The sequence below is a fragment of the Colletotrichum higginsianum genome, chromosome 10, assembly GCF_001672515.1.
Source record: "Colletotrichum higginsianum IMI 349063 chromosome 10, whole genome shotgun sequence".
Lineage (NCBI taxonomy): Eukaryota > Fungi > Ascomycota > Sordariomycetes > Glomerellales > Glomerellaceae > Colletotrichum > Colletotrichum higginsianum.
Window position 1 is genome coordinate 1,417,813 of NC_030962.1, and position 16,256 is coordinate 1,434,068.

A 16,256-nucleotide genomic window follows, 5' to 3' on the forward strand; every position below is an offset into this window, starting at 1 on the left:
TGCCGAGGGGGGGGACCACCAGCAGGCGGGCGCCGCGGGGATCTTGCTAAGGGCCCGTAAAGGCAAAGGCAAAGCGTCGCCCGCCGAAGAAGCTTGTTCAACATGTGGTACAAACCTTTGCGTGGGTGGGTTCAGACGATGCGCACCATCCGCTTGGAAACAATCGAAAAAAGAAAAAGAAAAATTGCAGGCATGCACCCCATGATCACTTGCCGAGGTGTGTTTATGAGTTGTCGCAAATGACGCCTCGCCCGATAAGCAGTGCATGATGGATTGGATGCGCTGTATGAAGTTAGAGGGCGTTGGAACTAGGGCTTGGCTTAGACTCCGTTGTTCAGCGTCACAAGAGGGGGGGTTGCCGACACGCGACGACCGATCCAGCAGCTAAGACGACGATTGTGTTTAGTTCCGGACCGGGTGTACCGCTGTCCTGGGAACTTGAGCTGGTGCGCGCTTCGAGAAGCAAGGCTGTCTATCTGTCTGTCCTCGGTGTCAACCAGCCGAGAGCCGCCCTCATTGAGACAAAACAGGGATGGGATGATTATGGAGGTAGTCGTCGTCGTCTTCGTCGAATGTCTGGCTCGGTCTTGCACACGTGTTGGCGGGATCAACAAAATCACCGGTCAATGTGGCGACAGGGGCGAGAGAAGAAACATTCAACAGACGCTAGGGAGACAGATAGACTGGTTGCGAATCCGGTGAAATTCTCTAAGCCTCTCGTTTCTTTAGTGACAGCAGAAAGCGGCGTACTTGGCAAACTCGTCATCCTCCAGCAACTGCTCCATCTCGTCGGCGAACAAGCTCACCAGCAGCTCAATGCCGCCGTGGCCCTTCATCGGCAACACCATGCACAGCCGGAAATTGGCGTTGAAGGCGTCCATCAGGGGCCGCAGCGACTCGGGCCTGCCGTCGTTGCCAAAGACGTCGCCGCCAAAGCCGATGTCGTCCAGCGGCAGCAGCAGCACCGACGTGATCATGACGTCGAACCCGTCGAGACGGGTGAAGGCGTGCCTCAGCTTCGTGTAGTCCGGCACCTCCCGCATGAGGGTGAAGGCGTCCTTGACGAGGCCCGGGTTCACCTTGGCCGCCTGCGCGCGGATCCGCTGCGCGACGTCGCGCAGGCTGGTCTCGGGCGAGGCGAGCTGGGCCACCGGCATCGGGACCTTGTTGACGATGACGAGGTTGCCGGCGTACGACGAGGGAAGCGCCGGGTCGAAGTCCGGCCTGCCGTCCACCGGCGACTCCAGGTACGAAATCTCCCCCGGCGGCGTGGCCTTACCCGCCGCTTTGGCGGCGTTGTACCGCGCTTTCATAAGAGCGCGCCAGAAAAGGGCCAACAGCGCATCATTCGCCGAAAGAGCCTTGTCGTTGTCGTCGTCGTCGTTGTGAGAGCTATCCAGAACCTCTTTTTTTAGGTTATTGAAGTTTTCCGGGGAGATGTAGAATATGCTAGACTCCATGGTCCGAACCGGAGCCGATGATGGGGCCGTATCCTCCGCCGCCGCCGCCGCCGCCACCGCCGCCGGGTCCTCTTCCGTTCCCGGAGGCTGGAAGCCAAGGAAGCCCCACGTGTCGCGCGGGATGTCGGAAGCGGGCTTGGCCGGGGATTTGCTCCACAGCCGCTCGAGCAGAGTCCGGTCGAAGCTTTCCGGGGCCAGCCAGCTGCACAAGTCGGCGTCGTCGTGAGGCTGGCCCAGGTTTCTGCAGTGCTCCGACCAGGCGCGCATCGCCGTCACCATGCCGGTGGCGTCGCAGGCCGAGTGGTGGAACCCGGTCGCGAGGATGCAGCCGCCGTTGACGAAGTTGGCCTGGGCCAGGAACACATCCGCGCCGCCCGTGAGATCCGGCACGAACGGAGCGGCGAGGACGAGTTCGTCGTCAAACGCCGAGAACTCGAATCCGTTGTCGCGAAGGTCCTCGTAGTCCGGTAGCACCTGGGACAGGTCTTTGAATACGAGTTGCCGCGGAGGCTTTTCGGGATCGCTCTGGCCGGCAGCGTCATGTGAGACGACGATGTGCCCGGGTCTCCAGCCTGGTTCTCGTTCATCACGGGGATAAATGCGGCCGTTGAGGAAGGGGAACTGCTGCAGTGTCGTGCGGAGGCCCGCTTGCAGATGGGAAAACGCCTGCTGGAAGCTGACATCAAGCTTCAGCGGCAGATAGACGATAAATTTGATGTAGACTCGGGGAGGGATGAGATCGAAGACGCTGAGCTGCGTCGTCACAGTTCTCGGCCCTTCGAGGGATGAGCCAATGCCTGGATGGACAGGGGCCGCGGTGTACGTGTTGGTCGCCATGACCGGGAAAACGTATCGTCTTCTGCGTGCCACTGCACTTGAAAACCACAATGTAGTCTCGAATAGGAGCTGCTATCCAATTCCAGCGTAGCCCTTTGACCGACATGTCTCTCGCCGCAAAACACTCACTCGACGGAGACGGGGCCCACTGACTCGGGATTGTCCATGTTGGTCTCGGAAATGTCCGAAAGAGGCAGTGAAGTCTGATATTTGGAGCGCTTGATTGGTGGCGGCTGCATCCGCCCGCCGAGCTCACTCACCACAGTGAAGAACGCCCAAAGATTTAGCCGATGCGATGACTTTTAAGGAATGCCTATGGATTTGAAAGAGGCAAGGTAAACGTCTTCAAGTTGAGTGCATTAACTCGTTTGATTTAACAACGCAAAGCCGGTTTTGTTTTGGCAAGGGAATCAATGATATAGCTCAATCCTGAATCTGCGTCTGTCTTTCCGGCCATTTCGTCCGTGTGACTGCTCGAGCGTAAAAGTTCAGTGGCCGAACTACGATGAACTCCGGGTCGTACACGACCGCCTCGGTCGAGGCATTCTCGAAGTGATAACGATATACAAGCTTTGCCATGACACTCTTGACCTCCAACAATGCGAGATTGTAACCAACGCAGCCCCTCGTCCCCGCCGCAAACGGCGTGTACGACATCTTGTGTCGTCCCTTGACAGCGCTCGTGTCCCACCTATCGGGGTCGAAACGGGTCGGGTTGTCCCAGTGAGCCGGGTTCTTGTGCAGCGAAGGGAACGTGGGGATGACGACGGATCCCTTGGGGAGGAAGTACCCGCCCGGGAGGACGACGTCTCGCTTGGCGTTCCGCGCCGTCTGGAAGGACGGATTGTGCATGCGCTGCGTCTCCTTGACAAACTTGTCCAGGAACGGCATCCCGCTCAGCTCGTCGTACGACCACGCCTTGGTGGGCGAAGCGCCGTGGTCGACGAGCTCCTGGAGCAAGCGCTGCTGGTTCCCCGGGTACTTGACCAGGGCGTAGACGAGCCAGGCGAGCAGCGAGGACGTCGTCACGAAACCGGCGCCGATCATGATGACGCAGTTGCTGAGCATGAGGTCCTCGGGCAGCTTTTCCCCGTGCTCGTCGGTCGCCCGGCGGAGGTAGTCGGCGACGCTGGCCGCGTGCATCGCCGCGTCCTTCATCGGCAGGTCGCCGGCTGCTGTCTTGGCCGACTCCTCGATGCCCTTGGCGACACCGTCCCATAGGAGTTGCCGCACGACCTTGAGCCTCTTGGGCGTGCCGAATGGGAGGTAGCCGTACCAGCTTCCCCGCAGCGACGTCTTCTTCATGAGGGAGAGGTACTCGCCCAAGAGTCGGATCGTCTCGTGGGGCTTGGTGTCGATCGAGTCGAAGTGGCCCAAGTCCATCCCAAGAATGACTTTCCAGATGATTTCCCCGGCCATTTTGAAGGTGTACTGGTACACGTTGAAAGCGAGCTCCCGTTCGTCAAGCTCGTCAAAGACGTCGAAGGACCTCTCGACGCACGCCAAAACAGTCGGCGTGTAATGGCGGACAGCCTTTGGGGTCAGGCTGGGCGGGATATACTTGTGCGCCAACTTGAACGCCGGTGCATCGCTGTCGCACGTGAAGAGCGCCTCGTTGTTCCTCATGTAGTACAGCGGGTGGCTGGGGTCCGACGTCGTCTTGGTGAAGAACTCGCCTTCGCGCAGGACCTCACGAGACACGTCTGGGTCGTTGGTGAGGTAGATGGTCGTGCCCATGTTGACCGTCTTGACGACTGGCCCGTATCGACCAAAGAGACGGTCATAATTGCCGAGCGGATCCGGGTATATCTCGTAGCGGTTTCCCACGTACGGCAACGGCTCCGGTCCAGGCGGCTCTCGTACAACTTCGCCGTTCACTCGGATCTGCACCGGGCCCTCATTCTTCTCAATGTCATCGAGCGACGTGAGAACGTCTCGTCGATCGTAAAAACAAATGGCTGCAGGACGGGTCAGCCGCCGCTGGTTACACAGTCTCCGGGACCGGATTCCAAGATCTCACAGTCAGAGTCGGACACGGAGAAGATTTTTGCAATGCCGGCTTTGAGCTCCTGCATGCTCTTGATGCTTGGAAGGCTCAGCGTGTGGCATCGTTCGAGTGACCCGTGACCAATGGTGAATTGCTGCTGAAACATGACTGAAGTGCGTCGCGGACTGGACGTCGGTTCTTCGGCGGAGGATCGGGGTGCTGCCGGATGGGGCTGCTGCTGCTTTGTTACCAACTGCTGCAAGGGTTCACTTCTTGAGTCCCAGTCAAGCACACGATGACTTCGTCGTCGCTCGTGAGGCTCTCCTACTTTGGGAAGCCGGCCAGTCCTACAAGAATCAGTTACCCGGGGATGTCCTTGCAAGAACGGCTCGGGAAAGACCAAAACGAGAATACCGGGCGCCAGTTGGGTGTTATCCGCACGGACGTTCTCTCGGGCGATGCCATCTTTGGCTCAACCGTCCTCGATAGCGAAGGTTGAACGGATTTGCAAATCCGGCACAGCTTGAACACTGGTAGGCCTGGCAAAGATTGAATAGCCGTAGGCATGAGTTGGATCAGGAAAAGCGAACACTGTCACAGGTCAGACAAGACGACATTGCACAGTCGGAGTGTTTCATCGGTCAGTTATGGAGCAGTTTAGTCAGAGCGAATTGGCGAAACATCACGATGTCGGGGACCTCTGGGTCTCGATCTGTGGGAAAGGTTAGTCGAGGACGTTGATTATAGGTTACAGTACTAAATACCACAATCAGTTTACAACATATCTGGCTACGTGGACGATCATCCCGGGGGCGTTGAGGTTTTGAAAGATGTCGCAGGTTCCGATGGTACCGAGAGTTTCGAGTATGTCGGCCACTCTGAGGATGCCTACAAGACATTGCAAAGGTTCCAGATTGGTGTCTTGGAAGACCACGTGGGTTTCTTCTTTGCCTCCCAAAGAATGCCGATCGCTAACCATACTTTTCCAAAAGCCCATCAACGAAGGGTCAGATGGTTTGGCCAAGGCATGGGATGCTCATCGGCCCAAGTTCAATAATGACTCTACAGTCAGCCGGCCGAGACAGAAGATCTCTGCCGCTGCCGCTTTTACTGTGGCGGTAGCACTGATGAGCAGATGGTTCCTCAGCAATCAAGGCTCATCAGAGGGGGCTCATGTGGAAGTGGCCATCAAGCCTCACATGGCATATTCGGCAGTCATACCCCCGTTTTGGGCAGGGATGCTGGTTGCAGCTTCATTAAGTCTGGGAGTATATTTATGTCTTTACGCCACGTTCACACAGACGCTGGAGTACTATAAGGAGGTCTGGGAGTATCCCTCGTATTTCAGCTGCAAAGCCAACAGAACAAACATTTGAGAGAAGAGGGGCAAAATTAAAGTTGAAGCAATGTTCTCATCAAAAGATTCTGCCATGACTCGCCTGTACCGAAGGCTCTGATGGGAAGTTTTGGCCGCCGATAGTGTTAAGAGGCCAATCCGGCCCAGCCCATCCATCCATCCCAAACACCCGACTGCCATTATCTTCAGCACTACAAGGAGGTGGTAGCGGATGTTCCGTGCCCCCAAACCATGCATTTGTACTTTCTTGGATTGAGTCTGGCTGGCTACGACTCCCTTTGGGGAAGAATGATCCGCAGCGGCGTAGTCGGATCAGTCGTGTCAGTTAAGCAGACCGGCAAATTTCCCAATGGCGACCCTCTTCGGACGGTCTTCACAGGCCTTCGCAGTTTCGATCAGTTCTTGATTCCGGCCGTGATATTTTACAACAATATTCTCAGCAACAAGTCAACGTCCGATCGTATGTTACTTGTTAGTCTCTTTACCACTATGCAGACGACGACGCACTGCATGTTGGTCTTGGGGTGGAGGCGGGGCAGAAGATCGTGGTGGGCACACCTGTAAGGCCCCAACTTGTTACCCAATATCAGAGAAGTTGCTGATGAACGTCATCCTGTAGGGAGCACTTGTTTTGGGGTGTTTTCAACCAAGCATGGGGCGCTGCAGCTGTCTATCCCCTCTACTGCTTTACCCATGCCGAGCAGTTTCTAGAAGAAGAGACCGACTCACATGGGCACCACTGTGAAACCACGGGCCCGGCAACGGTCGATGAAGCCTTTGCTTTAATCCCAACTGCTGTTCTGGGCGCCGTCGCCCCGGCCATGCTTCTCTATCCAACCTTTAACTCGGCCTGCGATGTCAATTTGCGGCAGGGGTTGATTGCCTTTTACCGTTTCACGCCTCTGGTACTTACAGCCTCACACCCCTTCTTCACCTGGGTTCAGCAGAAGATTTCCGCATACTTGGCATGGCATCCTCGGCCAGCAAGTTCGAGAGAGTATGTTACTGCATCCTTGATGATCTCAGGCATTGCCGCAGTGGCCGGACACGCATATGCTCTACTCAACGCAGGCCGAGATGGGGTTTCTGAAGTTTTTTGGCCAACAGAGCATATTGACCCGACCTTGCCTACGGTCATCGCCGACGGAGCCCGTGATTTTTTGCAATGGGATATTTTCATCATCACGGCGGCTCTGGTCCCCTTTGCGGACCTCATTTTGAGAACATCTGGTCTGGTTCGGCGGTTGAAGAAGCGTAACAAGTGGTTTTTGGGTTTCTCGGAGTCATTTATAGGAAGATTTGTCGCTCTCACTATTGCCAGCAGCATTTTGTCACCAGGCGCAGTCTTGGCCTTTGCGCTTGCTGCCAGAGCAATCTCATGAAAGAATGAAACTAGCCTTGGACCTCCAGTGTACATAGACCGAGCTGATCAACCTCTGCTTCCACCAATCCGTCATGATCTATCTGTTTTCCCGACATATTGGGCCACCAACTTGCTTCTGCTCGCAACCCCCACGGACAGTTTGGACAACGGTGATGGACTCAGCAATTCAAACACCGACACATCACTTTCCAGCTCTCGAAAGATACGGTTGCGAAGCTCAACTGCTTTCAGAGAGTCAACTGCAAAAAAGAAAAGGAAGTAAAAGCGTTAGCAAAATGCCTGACACAGGAGTCGGGGCGAATAATCGAGAGTCGCGGCAACACATACCTCCAAAGTCATAAAACGCCTTCTCGACATCTACATCCTCGATGTTGATGTCCATAATTTGAGCCGCGTATCCTCTCAGCACGCCTTCAACGATCTGCGTGGCATCTTGCAAGTTGCCGACTTGCGACATTCTCTCTTTAGCGGATTTGGCATCTATTGAGGCATCTGAACGCTCGGACGATAAGTGGTTGACGCGGTGACTGAACTTGGGATCCTTCGTCCACAACGCTGAGGACGGACCGACCGGCATGGAACTACCTAAACCAAGGACAATCTGAGGTTCAACAGGTTGTCCATCAGCCGTTCGCCCAGCCATAGCCGCCCGAAGAACTGCATCGAGCTCTGGTTGCGTGGTTTGCAGGCCGTCCCAACGGTGCTCGTACATCTGGAAGTAGGCGTTCATGTCGAAGTCGCCCGTGAAATGAGCCGAGTCCGTCACGAGACCGACGTCGATCGCCGTCGCGGCCAGGCCTTGGCTCCGGCGGAAGTGGGCTAAGGCGTCTTCGAATGTGTTCCCGGCGGCATAGTTCGACTGAGCCGCGTTGCCTATGACGCACGTGATTGAGGAGAGTAAGATGAAGAAGTCCAGGTTGCTCGGCATGTGGTTGTGTAGGTTCATTGTGCCTTGGATCTTGGGCCGCGTTGACTTTTGCCACTGCTCGTAGGTCATGTTTTCGAAAATTGCATCCTGTTATCGACCTGTTAGACACGTTGACAATCGCTGAAATCTATTTACATCGGGGACTTGGTTCACTTGCCTCAAGGACCATAGCGCATTGGATTACACCTTTGATGTGTCTTCCATCACTTTGGAGTCGCCGGACGGCATTCTCAACTTGTGGTGCATCAGATACGTCACACTTCAGCGCGTCAACCCTCAGTCCACGTTGTCGGAAGGATTCGAGATCTGCCTGGTTCTTCTCGCCCCCGGACCGAGAGAGGAACACCACATGTCCCGCCTCATGCTGGAACATCATCTCTGCTATCTGCAGGCCCAAAGCACCCAGGCCACCGGCGAGAACGTATGTCCCGTCCGCATCGAGACTGAGCTTTGAAACTTTGGAAGGTAGAAGGGTGACTTTGGCGTTGCGATCGACGTGCAAAACCTCCAATCCTCTGTCTTCATCCTCGCGACGTTGCGGTGTAACAACGCCAATGTCGGCGATGGACTTGAGCAGGCCAGGAGTTTGAAAAGAAATTTTCCCGTCTTCAATGAGCTCAAAAACTTCGGCCCATATGCGCTGGGCTAGTGCCGGCCTCGCTTCCAAAAGTCGCGAGGCGTTGGCCGTGACAAAAGTTGCGTTCTGGCGAGAAGGGGGCGTTGACCATAGTTTTGAGGCTTGTCCGGGGTTCAGATCAACGAAGGTGCCAAATTCCCCCAAGCAACCGAAGAGGTTGGACGTTAACTCGTCTTGTCCGCAATTGAGGATAATGTCTGCTCCGCGACCTTGAGTTTGTCGAAGAACATCTGCCACGCAGGTCTTGGACGCGCTTTCGAACACTCGACCTCGACCGAGGCCAAACTTTTGACAGATCGCGTGTCTCTCAACAGGATCTTTGATGGTTACAAAGACTTCAGCTCCGGCCATTTGAGATCGCTGTAAGGCTGCCTGGCCGAGTGAGGACTCCGCTCCGTGAACGAGAACTGTCTGTCCTCTCTCCAGTCTTGCCGCTTCTACAAGGGCATAGTGCGCGGCAAAAAGGGCTACAGCCGTCTCCAGCATAGTTGGCGAGTCAATGCTGGGGGGCAGTACTCGGACGAGTCCCTCGCTGGCGATAATCTTGGTGCAACAGGGACCAGTGTAAAGCGCAACGACGCGCTGTCTGGTTTCGACTGATTTGGCTGTCGATGAGTGACCTAGGATGATGCCTGATACAGCTGTTGTCTGATAGGCTTGTTGATCAGTTTCTTGTAAAATGCCGGAGGCTTTCTGCAGCACGACGTAGTCAACCTCTATCTCAACTTCGCCGTCACCAAGGGTCCGGGAGCCAATCTCCTCTTCGACCCAAATAAGTTGCTCATCCGTTTGAGTCAATTTCCACTGCGTTTCCTCGCACAATGTCCCTTGGACAGGCTTAGGAAGCCCGTCCTGAAGATCAAGGCTAGTGTCCATGCCGTCGTCCTCGATGAACCTAGGCACGAAGATTGCACCATCACGCTCGGCGTATTCCATCTCGGGTTGCTGATATACGCCTGAAACCGAAACACTCCAAACATCCAGGATGGTTTTGGCGACACAGGCAGACTCCACCTTTTCAGACCTGTTTAGATCCAGGTGAGGCATAGTAATGCGTGAATACTCCGTTCGCATGACTCTCAAGAGGCCCTGCGAAGGCGCGAATTCCAAGCCGCCATTCCAGTTCTCCAACAGCCCACCCTTGGTTACCCAAAGCATATGGGTTACACCGGATACGAGGCGTTTGAACTGCGTAAACTCTGTTTCAGTCCATCCGTTGACCAGAGGAGATTCGACTTCGAGCAAAGAAATTACGTGTTTGCCCTTGAGCTGTTCCGCGTCCGATAAACTTGCAGACTTCGCTTCGCAGCCAAACAGGCGAAGTCCTTCTTTCAACAGCTGTTCCAGTTGTTGGCATCCCGATGAAAGTTTAGTCTTGCAGAGAAGAAAGACCTCTGAGGGCTTGATTGCGGGGTTTGCTGATGCGAGCTTTCGTGCAAGTAAGAGTGACAGGCTGCGATCTTCATCTGACAAAATGGCAGTTGTTGAGAGTCCAGCAGGGGCAATAAGTGATTCGAGCTCTGTAAACGAGGAAAGGCCTTTGTGATCGGGGGCGACGACACCAAGTAGGCCCATTGGAGCCAGGGACTCTCGAAGCGTAGACATGGTCCAAAGGTCCAGTTCTTGGGTTGTCGGAGCCCTCCAGACGATCATGATGTCAAAAATCTGATTATTGAATGGTAAACCCTCTTGTTTGCTGGGCTGCCATTCACGCAGTTCGATTTGGCCTTGTTCCTCTGTTGATAGTGTCTCCAGCAACTGACTGGTGTTGCTTGCGGCGGACGCAATGAAAGTCTTTCGAAGCCGCCAGTTAGTGCCGTTATTCAAAGGGTCCAGTAATGCTCGAACTGAGTCCCGAGTAGCTTCGGTCGCGTCTTGCATGACTATGAGCATCTTGTAATCGGGTCTCTTGTGGTGCAATCTGTCAAGAAGTATTGAAAGTGCGGTTGAAGTTGCACTGTTGCAGGGAAAGCCAGATTGATCCGCAACCATGCTACGCAGAGACGCAGGAGAGCTGATGAAGTCCACATCCTCCTTCCAACAAAGTTTGGCGCACACCCGCCTCGAGCTGTGGTCGCTTTCTGTAGAAGATTCTTGAGAGGAAGTAACCTGCCTCAAAGCGAAATCGTGGGCAATCAACTTGGGGCTGCTGCAGGCTTCATCCGACACGACCAAATCACCGGATGTCTCGCGACCACTCGTCCGCAGTCGCTTGGCGTAGCCCTTGTAGACGCTACCATGGCCTTGAGGAAGATTCGTCGAGACGTACATATGCTTCAGTGTGTATGGTACCGCGGCTTCCTCCAGCGGTTTGCCGTCAGAGAACGCAATGAACAGCAGGTGAAATATGGCATCCATGGTCGCCGGATGTATCAGGTGTGGAAATTCGTAGTTGAAAGGCATTGTAGACTTGGTGTCCGGGATTCTGATGGATCCATGGGCACAATGCTCCCCAGAGACGACGCCTGCTTGGAAAACATTCCTGAAGGTCGGCCCGTAGTCAACGCCCACTACTTCAAGCTCATCATAGAACGTCTCCATATCGACCTCTTCAATGGCGTTCTTCTGAATATTTCCCCACTCGTTCAAAAGCGTGGCCCATTCTGAGTTCGAAATGGCGTCGGGGTTGTGATTGCCGTTGCTGGCATACTCCAGGCTGAGAGCTCCATGACAATGCCTTGTCCAAGATCCTCCTGCTTGCGTGGAGTAGATTGCAAAAGCCCAAGTTGATGAACGTGTGTCATCAGGCCGCAGACTGACCTCTGTCTGCACAGCCTGCTCCCGCGACGTAACAACTAACCCACGTTCAAACTTGAGGTCGCGAAAAGTGATGCCATTCAGATGTTTGGACGTGTCCCGCAGCTGATGGGCTGCTTCCATTGCCATCACGATCATGCCTGCTGCAGGGTAGAGCACCGTCCCGGTAATCTTGTGGTCCTCAATCCATGGGTTCTCCAGGATCCGGAGATAGTTCCGCCACCTAGGCTCCATGGCGTTTTGCAAGTCTACTGGCACACCTAGCAGATCGGTGCGGGGACCGCGGGGAAATCTGCTCGATCGAGCCGTCGCAGACTCGTGCCAATACCCTCTGCTGTGATTCCAAGGATACGACGGCAGGTCCGGAAGTGACGTTGGTAATGATTCAGGATAGATGTAGTTGACCCTAGAAAGGTTGACGTTATGACCTGAACCCCAGAGTTGCCCGGCCAACTCAAGAGCCGTCACCTCGGAGTCTTTTCCACGGATAATTGCCGAGAAGTATGGCGCCTCTTTGGCCGCCTTGCTTTGACTGATCTTGATGACCTCTGCAACTGGGCTCTGCAGCGCAGCATGAGGGCCAATCTCAACGAAGGCGCTCCAGTGAATGCGGTTGCGACCTCGCCCCTGCGTTTGCTCCGGCACATAATCGAGTAACGTCTTCATAGCTTGTGAGAACTGAACCTGTTCGCACATGTTCTTTTTCCAGTATGAGGCATCGAGGTCCCTCGCAGTAACAGTAGTGCCGGTGAGGGATGAGAACATGTGGGCAACTTGGTCTTCTTCGGCCAAGGGAAACAAAACACCCATACGATCCATGTACTCCTGCGCAACTGTTGCCATGTGAGGGGAGTGGTACGCAGTTTTCACGCGTAACATCCTCGCGAACTTTCCATCTGCAGAGATCTGCTCACAAAGTTGAGTAACGGCATCACGGTCTCCAGAGAGTGTGACACTAGACGGACTGTTGACACAGGCAACGACGACAGAGCCAAGAGCTACCTGCTCGACGTATTTGGCTGCCTCTTCTTCAGAGAGTCCAGCCGCAGCCATTGCCCCTACGTGCGGACTGACATGGTCGGCGACTTTGCCGGAGCAGACCCCACGGAGATATGCTACTTTGACAGCATTACAGCGAGACAATAGCCCAGCGGCATAAGCAGCTCCTGGTGGGCGGTTTAGCACCTGGTCTCTTCCTAACTCTTTGGGTGTGATACTTACCGATTTCACCACTTGAGTGTCCAACCACAGCCTTTGGCACGACACCCCACTCTCGTAAGAGATCAACAAGAGCGATCTGCAGAACCGTACAAAGGACCTGGCTATACTGGGGCAAGTCCACATTGGAGTTCGTAGTCCGTGAAAGCTCATCGACCAGATCCCATGGGCAGCCGTAGTGCTCTAGGAGGACCTGTGACCTGTGGATGCTGGTGCGGAAGATGCAATTGTTCAGCAGCTCTTTTCCCATCGCTGGCCACTGGGCTCCTTGACCGGTAAAAACGAAGATGGGGTTGTCGTGTTTCGACACTCTTTTGAGTCGAGGTAGTCCCTTTCTCAGCTGAGTCTCGAGCACCGATGAGGAATCCGCAACTGCAAAACTCCGGAAGTCCAGATGCGTTCGTCGGTTTGACAGCGTGTGTACCAGATCCGTCAAGAATCGAGAACTTGAAGTTGCCGCCTTGTTCGACAGGAAATCTGCGTACAGAGGCGCCAAACGCTCAATGCCTGTCTGGTCTCTCGTACTAAGAACAAAGAGCCGCTTACTGTCCTCTTGCCGTGGCGAGTCTGATCCCATGCTGATACCAGATTCGGAGGAATCGTCCTCCAAATGGGCCGTGGCATGGTTTCCAACGAGTCCGCGGTTTCGGAGGTAGTGGTATGCATCGTCCAAAATGACATGCGCGTTAGCTCCGCCGAAACCGAACGAGTTGACGCTGATGCGACGTTGGCCTTTAGAGGGCCACGCCATGTTCTCTGACGGCAATGCAAGGTTCCAATCACGGAGCTTCAGCTTCGGGTTGAGTTTTTCGATGCCGGCCGTGGGAATCAGCACACCCTTTTCCAGACACAAGATGGACTTGAGCACGCCCGCAAGACCGGAACAGCCTTCCGTATGGCCGACATTGGCCTTGATGCTTCCCACGTAGAGGGGTTCTGTCTCAGGCGAACGCGCCGCGCCGAGGATTGCGCCAATTGCCGAAAGTTCAATCGGATCCTTAGCGATCAGTTTGGTTGGAAACACAGGACACTACGGAGTGGGTTCTTGACTTACACCCAGAGCGGTTCCAGTGCCATGCGCCTCAAAATACTGAGTATCCGAGAGCGAGAGGCCGGCTGCCTCGTACGTAGTCCTGATAAGCTCGGCCTGTGCCTCGGAGCTGGGCTGGGTGATTCCCGGTGTCTTCCCATCCGCATTGGTTCCGGTTCCACGAATGACAGCTCGGATGGTGTCCCCGTCCCGGAGAGCATCCTTCAGTCGTTTTAGTACCAGACAACCAATGCCCTCGCCACGGCCATAACCATTTGCTCGGTGATCGAAAGAGTGCGATATACCCTCGGGACTGAGCATGTGCATCGAGGATAGCTGATGCATGAAGTTAGGATGCAAGATCAAGTTGACGCCAGCCACCAGTCCCTAGAGTTCTTGTTAGAAGGCATTCTCACACGCAAAGCGAGATTGTATTGGTCGCTCGTACCATTTTGGTTTCCCCTGACTTCAGCGATTGACACGCCAAGTGAAGTGCATATAGGCTCGACGAACATGCAGTGTCGAGTGTCAAACTGGGACCGCGTAGACCGAAGAACCATGATACTCGGTTCGCAGTCATGGCCTCACTCATACCGGACGCTGCCACATCTCCTATATCATAGATATCGTGTGTCGAGAGTTGCTCATAGTCATTCGTCATGCAGCCAACGTAAACGCCGGTTTGAGAGTTCATCAAGTCGTCCATCAAAACGCCGGCTATTGTTGCAGTTAGCAAGTTCTCAAGTCACAGTAGTGCAGTTCCGAATCACCACTTTCAAAGCCTTCGTAGCTGACTTCTAGTAACAGCCGTTTCATTGGGTCCATCCCCGCAGCTTCCTTGGCTGTCATCGAGAAGAATGGTGCATCGAAGAGGGACACATCCTGCTCCAAAAAATATCCATGCTTTACACTGATCTTCAGAGTGTTGATAACGTTAGCAATGTCTAGATCAAGAGATTAAGCAACCGACTTACTGATCCCTTCCGGTCAGGGTCAGGATGATACCACGTATCTGCATCCCACCGCGAAGGCGGAACTTTTCCGTGGGCACTACGGCCATGGCTGATCATGTCCCATAGTCCGCCAAGCGACGTCGCTTCACCGGGCAAGCGACAAGCAGCCCCGATGATTGCTATTGGTTCTTGTTCTTTGCATGGGATCATGGTGGGCTGATCTTTGCTTGTTGACTTGAGATGAAGTCACAAGATGGACGACTTGTAGAATGAACAACTTCTGGAAAAGAACATCAGTAGTCAAGTTATCGCTCGAATAGAATCCATCTTCAAGCACCAAAACAAACGATGATTCACATCACAGGAGTGTGAATGGCAGTCGTAGTCGTTGGGGTGGAAGGTTCTTCATCCCTGTCATGTGCCGCATTCGGCCTCTTGTCTGCATCAAACTTACACTCCGGGCACTTCTCAAATTGGCAACTCGTACACAAACTACCCAATCTAGCTTCCCGGAAATCCCTACTCGACTACTGAGCTAGGAACTCAGAGCTAAAGTTCAACAGGCCTTAAACTGAATTCCAAAGTAAATTCTCACTTGTGACTGTCGATCGGCGGATATATCCTCTTTTCTGAGTCTGCATTACGAAATTTTGTCCAAACCATCTCTGTCAAAATGAGGTTTCTTGCATTGCATGGCGTCGGCAGTTCGGCTAAGATATTGGAAAGCCAGTTAGTTGGGTTGATGAGTTCGGTTGACGCAAGCTACGAGTTTGTCTTGGTGGATGGTCATGCGCCATCGCACCGAGGTCCTGGTATGAACTCCCTTTCCATCAAAGGAGCTTGAAAATGGCTATCTCGGCATCAAAGACTGACATTGAGCTGCATGTAAGGCATGAGCCCTGCACTTAGCGGGCCGTTCTACTCGCATACGACAGGATATACACCAGCCGAGATCCAGGTCGCGCACAACGAGATAGCGGCCACAGTTGCCGAACTTGGCCCCTTCGACGGCATCTTGGGTTTCAGCCAAGGCGCATCACTGGCTTTGTCATACATCTATCACCAACAGGTCAGCGGCGAAGAGCTTGACTTCAAGTTTGCTGTTCTCTTTTCATCCGTTGTCCCGTTCTCCGCGGACACAACATACTGCGAAAACGAGATCGAGGAACTCTGCTCATGTCGGCGCACTGGCATGATCGTCAAGGATCTTGCGCCAAGGCAGCAAGTCTTCAATGATTGTTTAATTCGGACGTTTCAATCCGCTCTGAAGATCGGGGCGGTCCTACCCGACTTCAACCAAGACTTCTTCCGGGATGATGTCAAGGCGGTTCCCCGCGTCCTGCATCCTCTGTTGCTTTCGGAGCGCATCCGCATCCCAACCGTTCATGTTTCCGGGAGGCGAGACTTTCCTTTCATGCACGACATGCATGAGGTAGGTTATCAGATGTGTGACCCGAGGCTATCCAAGAAGTTATATCATTCCGGTGGTCACCATCCACCTAAGAAAGACTCGGAAATAAAGGCGGTTGTTAGGGCTATCGAGTGGGCCGTTGATCAGTATTACAGACAACCTCCGTCTTTCCTCTGAGAGGCTGGGCAGACGGGTACATGATTTAGATCGTGGTATATAATGCTTTTCTGCAACAAATTCAAAGTTGTGTATTTCCTCGCCCAGACAACAAACCCGAAATTGCATTTATTCTGTGTC

At 54.1% G+C, this 16,256-nt stretch overlaps 7 protein-coding genes across 7 annotated transcripts; 4 read left to right on the forward strand and 3 right to left on the reverse strand.

Annotated features, from left to right (window-relative positions):
• Window positions 1-725: 725 nt before the first annotated feature.
• Window positions 726-2,464, reverse strand: CH63R_13910 (Transferase family protein; the record flags this gene model as incomplete). Its single annotated transcript, XM_018308884.1, has 2 exons — window positions 726-2,334; window positions 2,427-2,464. The coding sequence occupies 2 exons, from the start codon at window positions 2,462-2,464 to the stop codon at window positions 726-728; spliced, it is 1,647 nt and encodes a 548-aa protein (XP_018151202.1).
• Window positions 2,465-2,720: 256 nt separating this feature from the next.
• CH63R_13911 (Cytochrome P450 82A2) lies at window positions 2,721-4,450 on the reverse strand (the record flags this gene model as incomplete). The annotated part of the gene is given in 3 exon segments (XM_018308885.1): window positions 2,721-4,181; window positions 4,188-4,255; window positions 4,318-4,450. Coding segments are annotated over 3 exon segments (1,662 nt in total).
• Window positions 4,451-4,579: 129 nt separating this feature from the next.
• On the forward strand, window positions 4,580-4,783 carry CH63R_13912 (uncharacterized protein; the record flags this gene model as incomplete). The annotated part of the gene is made up of 1 exon (XM_018308886.1): window positions 4,580-4,783. The coding sequence occupies one exon, from the start codon at window positions 4,580-4,582 to the stop codon at window positions 4,781-4,783; it is 204 nt and encodes a 67-aa protein (XP_018151204.1).
• A 148-nt stretch (window positions 4,784-4,931) lies between these two features.
• Window positions 4,932-5,341, forward strand: CH63R_13913 (Cytochrome b5; the record flags this gene model as incomplete). Its single annotated transcript, XM_018308887.1, has 2 exons — window positions 4,932-5,007; window positions 5,058-5,341. The coding sequence occupies 2 exons, from the start codon at window positions 4,932-4,934 to the stop codon at window positions 5,339-5,341; spliced, it is 360 nt and encodes a 119-aa protein (XP_018151205.1).
• A 531-nt stretch (window positions 5,342-5,872) lies between these two features.
• Window positions 5,873-7,023, forward strand: CH63R_13914 (Zn 2cys6 transcription factor; the record flags this gene model as incomplete). Its single annotated transcript, XM_018308888.1, has 2 exons — window positions 5,873-6,201; window positions 6,261-7,023. 2 exons carry the CDS (start codon window positions 5,873-5,875, stop codon window positions 7,021-7,023), a joined length of 1,092 nt encoding a protein of 363 aa, XP_018151206.1.
• Window positions 7,024-7,094: 71 nt separating this feature from the next.
• CH63R_13915 (PKSN polyketide synthase for alternapyrone biosynthesis protein) lies at window positions 7,095-14,758 on the reverse strand (the record flags this gene model as incomplete). The annotated part of the gene is made up of 8 exons (XM_018308889.1): window positions 7,095-7,264; window positions 7,353-8,040; window positions 8,120-12,513; window positions 12,569-13,562; window positions 13,620-13,982; window positions 14,044-14,312; window positions 14,366-14,510; window positions 14,570-14,758. 8 exons carry the CDS (start codon window positions 14,756-14,758, stop codon window positions 7,095-7,097), a joined length of 7,212 nt encoding a protein of 2,403 aa, XP_018151207.1.
• Window positions 14,759-15,221: 463 nt separating this feature from the next.
• CH63R_13916 (Duf341 domain-containing protein) lies at window positions 15,222-16,136 on the forward strand (the record flags this gene model as incomplete). Its single annotated transcript, XM_018308890.1, has 2 exons — window positions 15,222-15,360; window positions 15,484-16,136. 2 exons carry the CDS (start codon window positions 15,222-15,224, stop codon window positions 16,134-16,136), a joined length of 792 nt encoding a protein of 263 aa, XP_018151208.1.
• Between the last annotated feature and the right edge of the window lie 120 nt (window positions 16,137-16,256).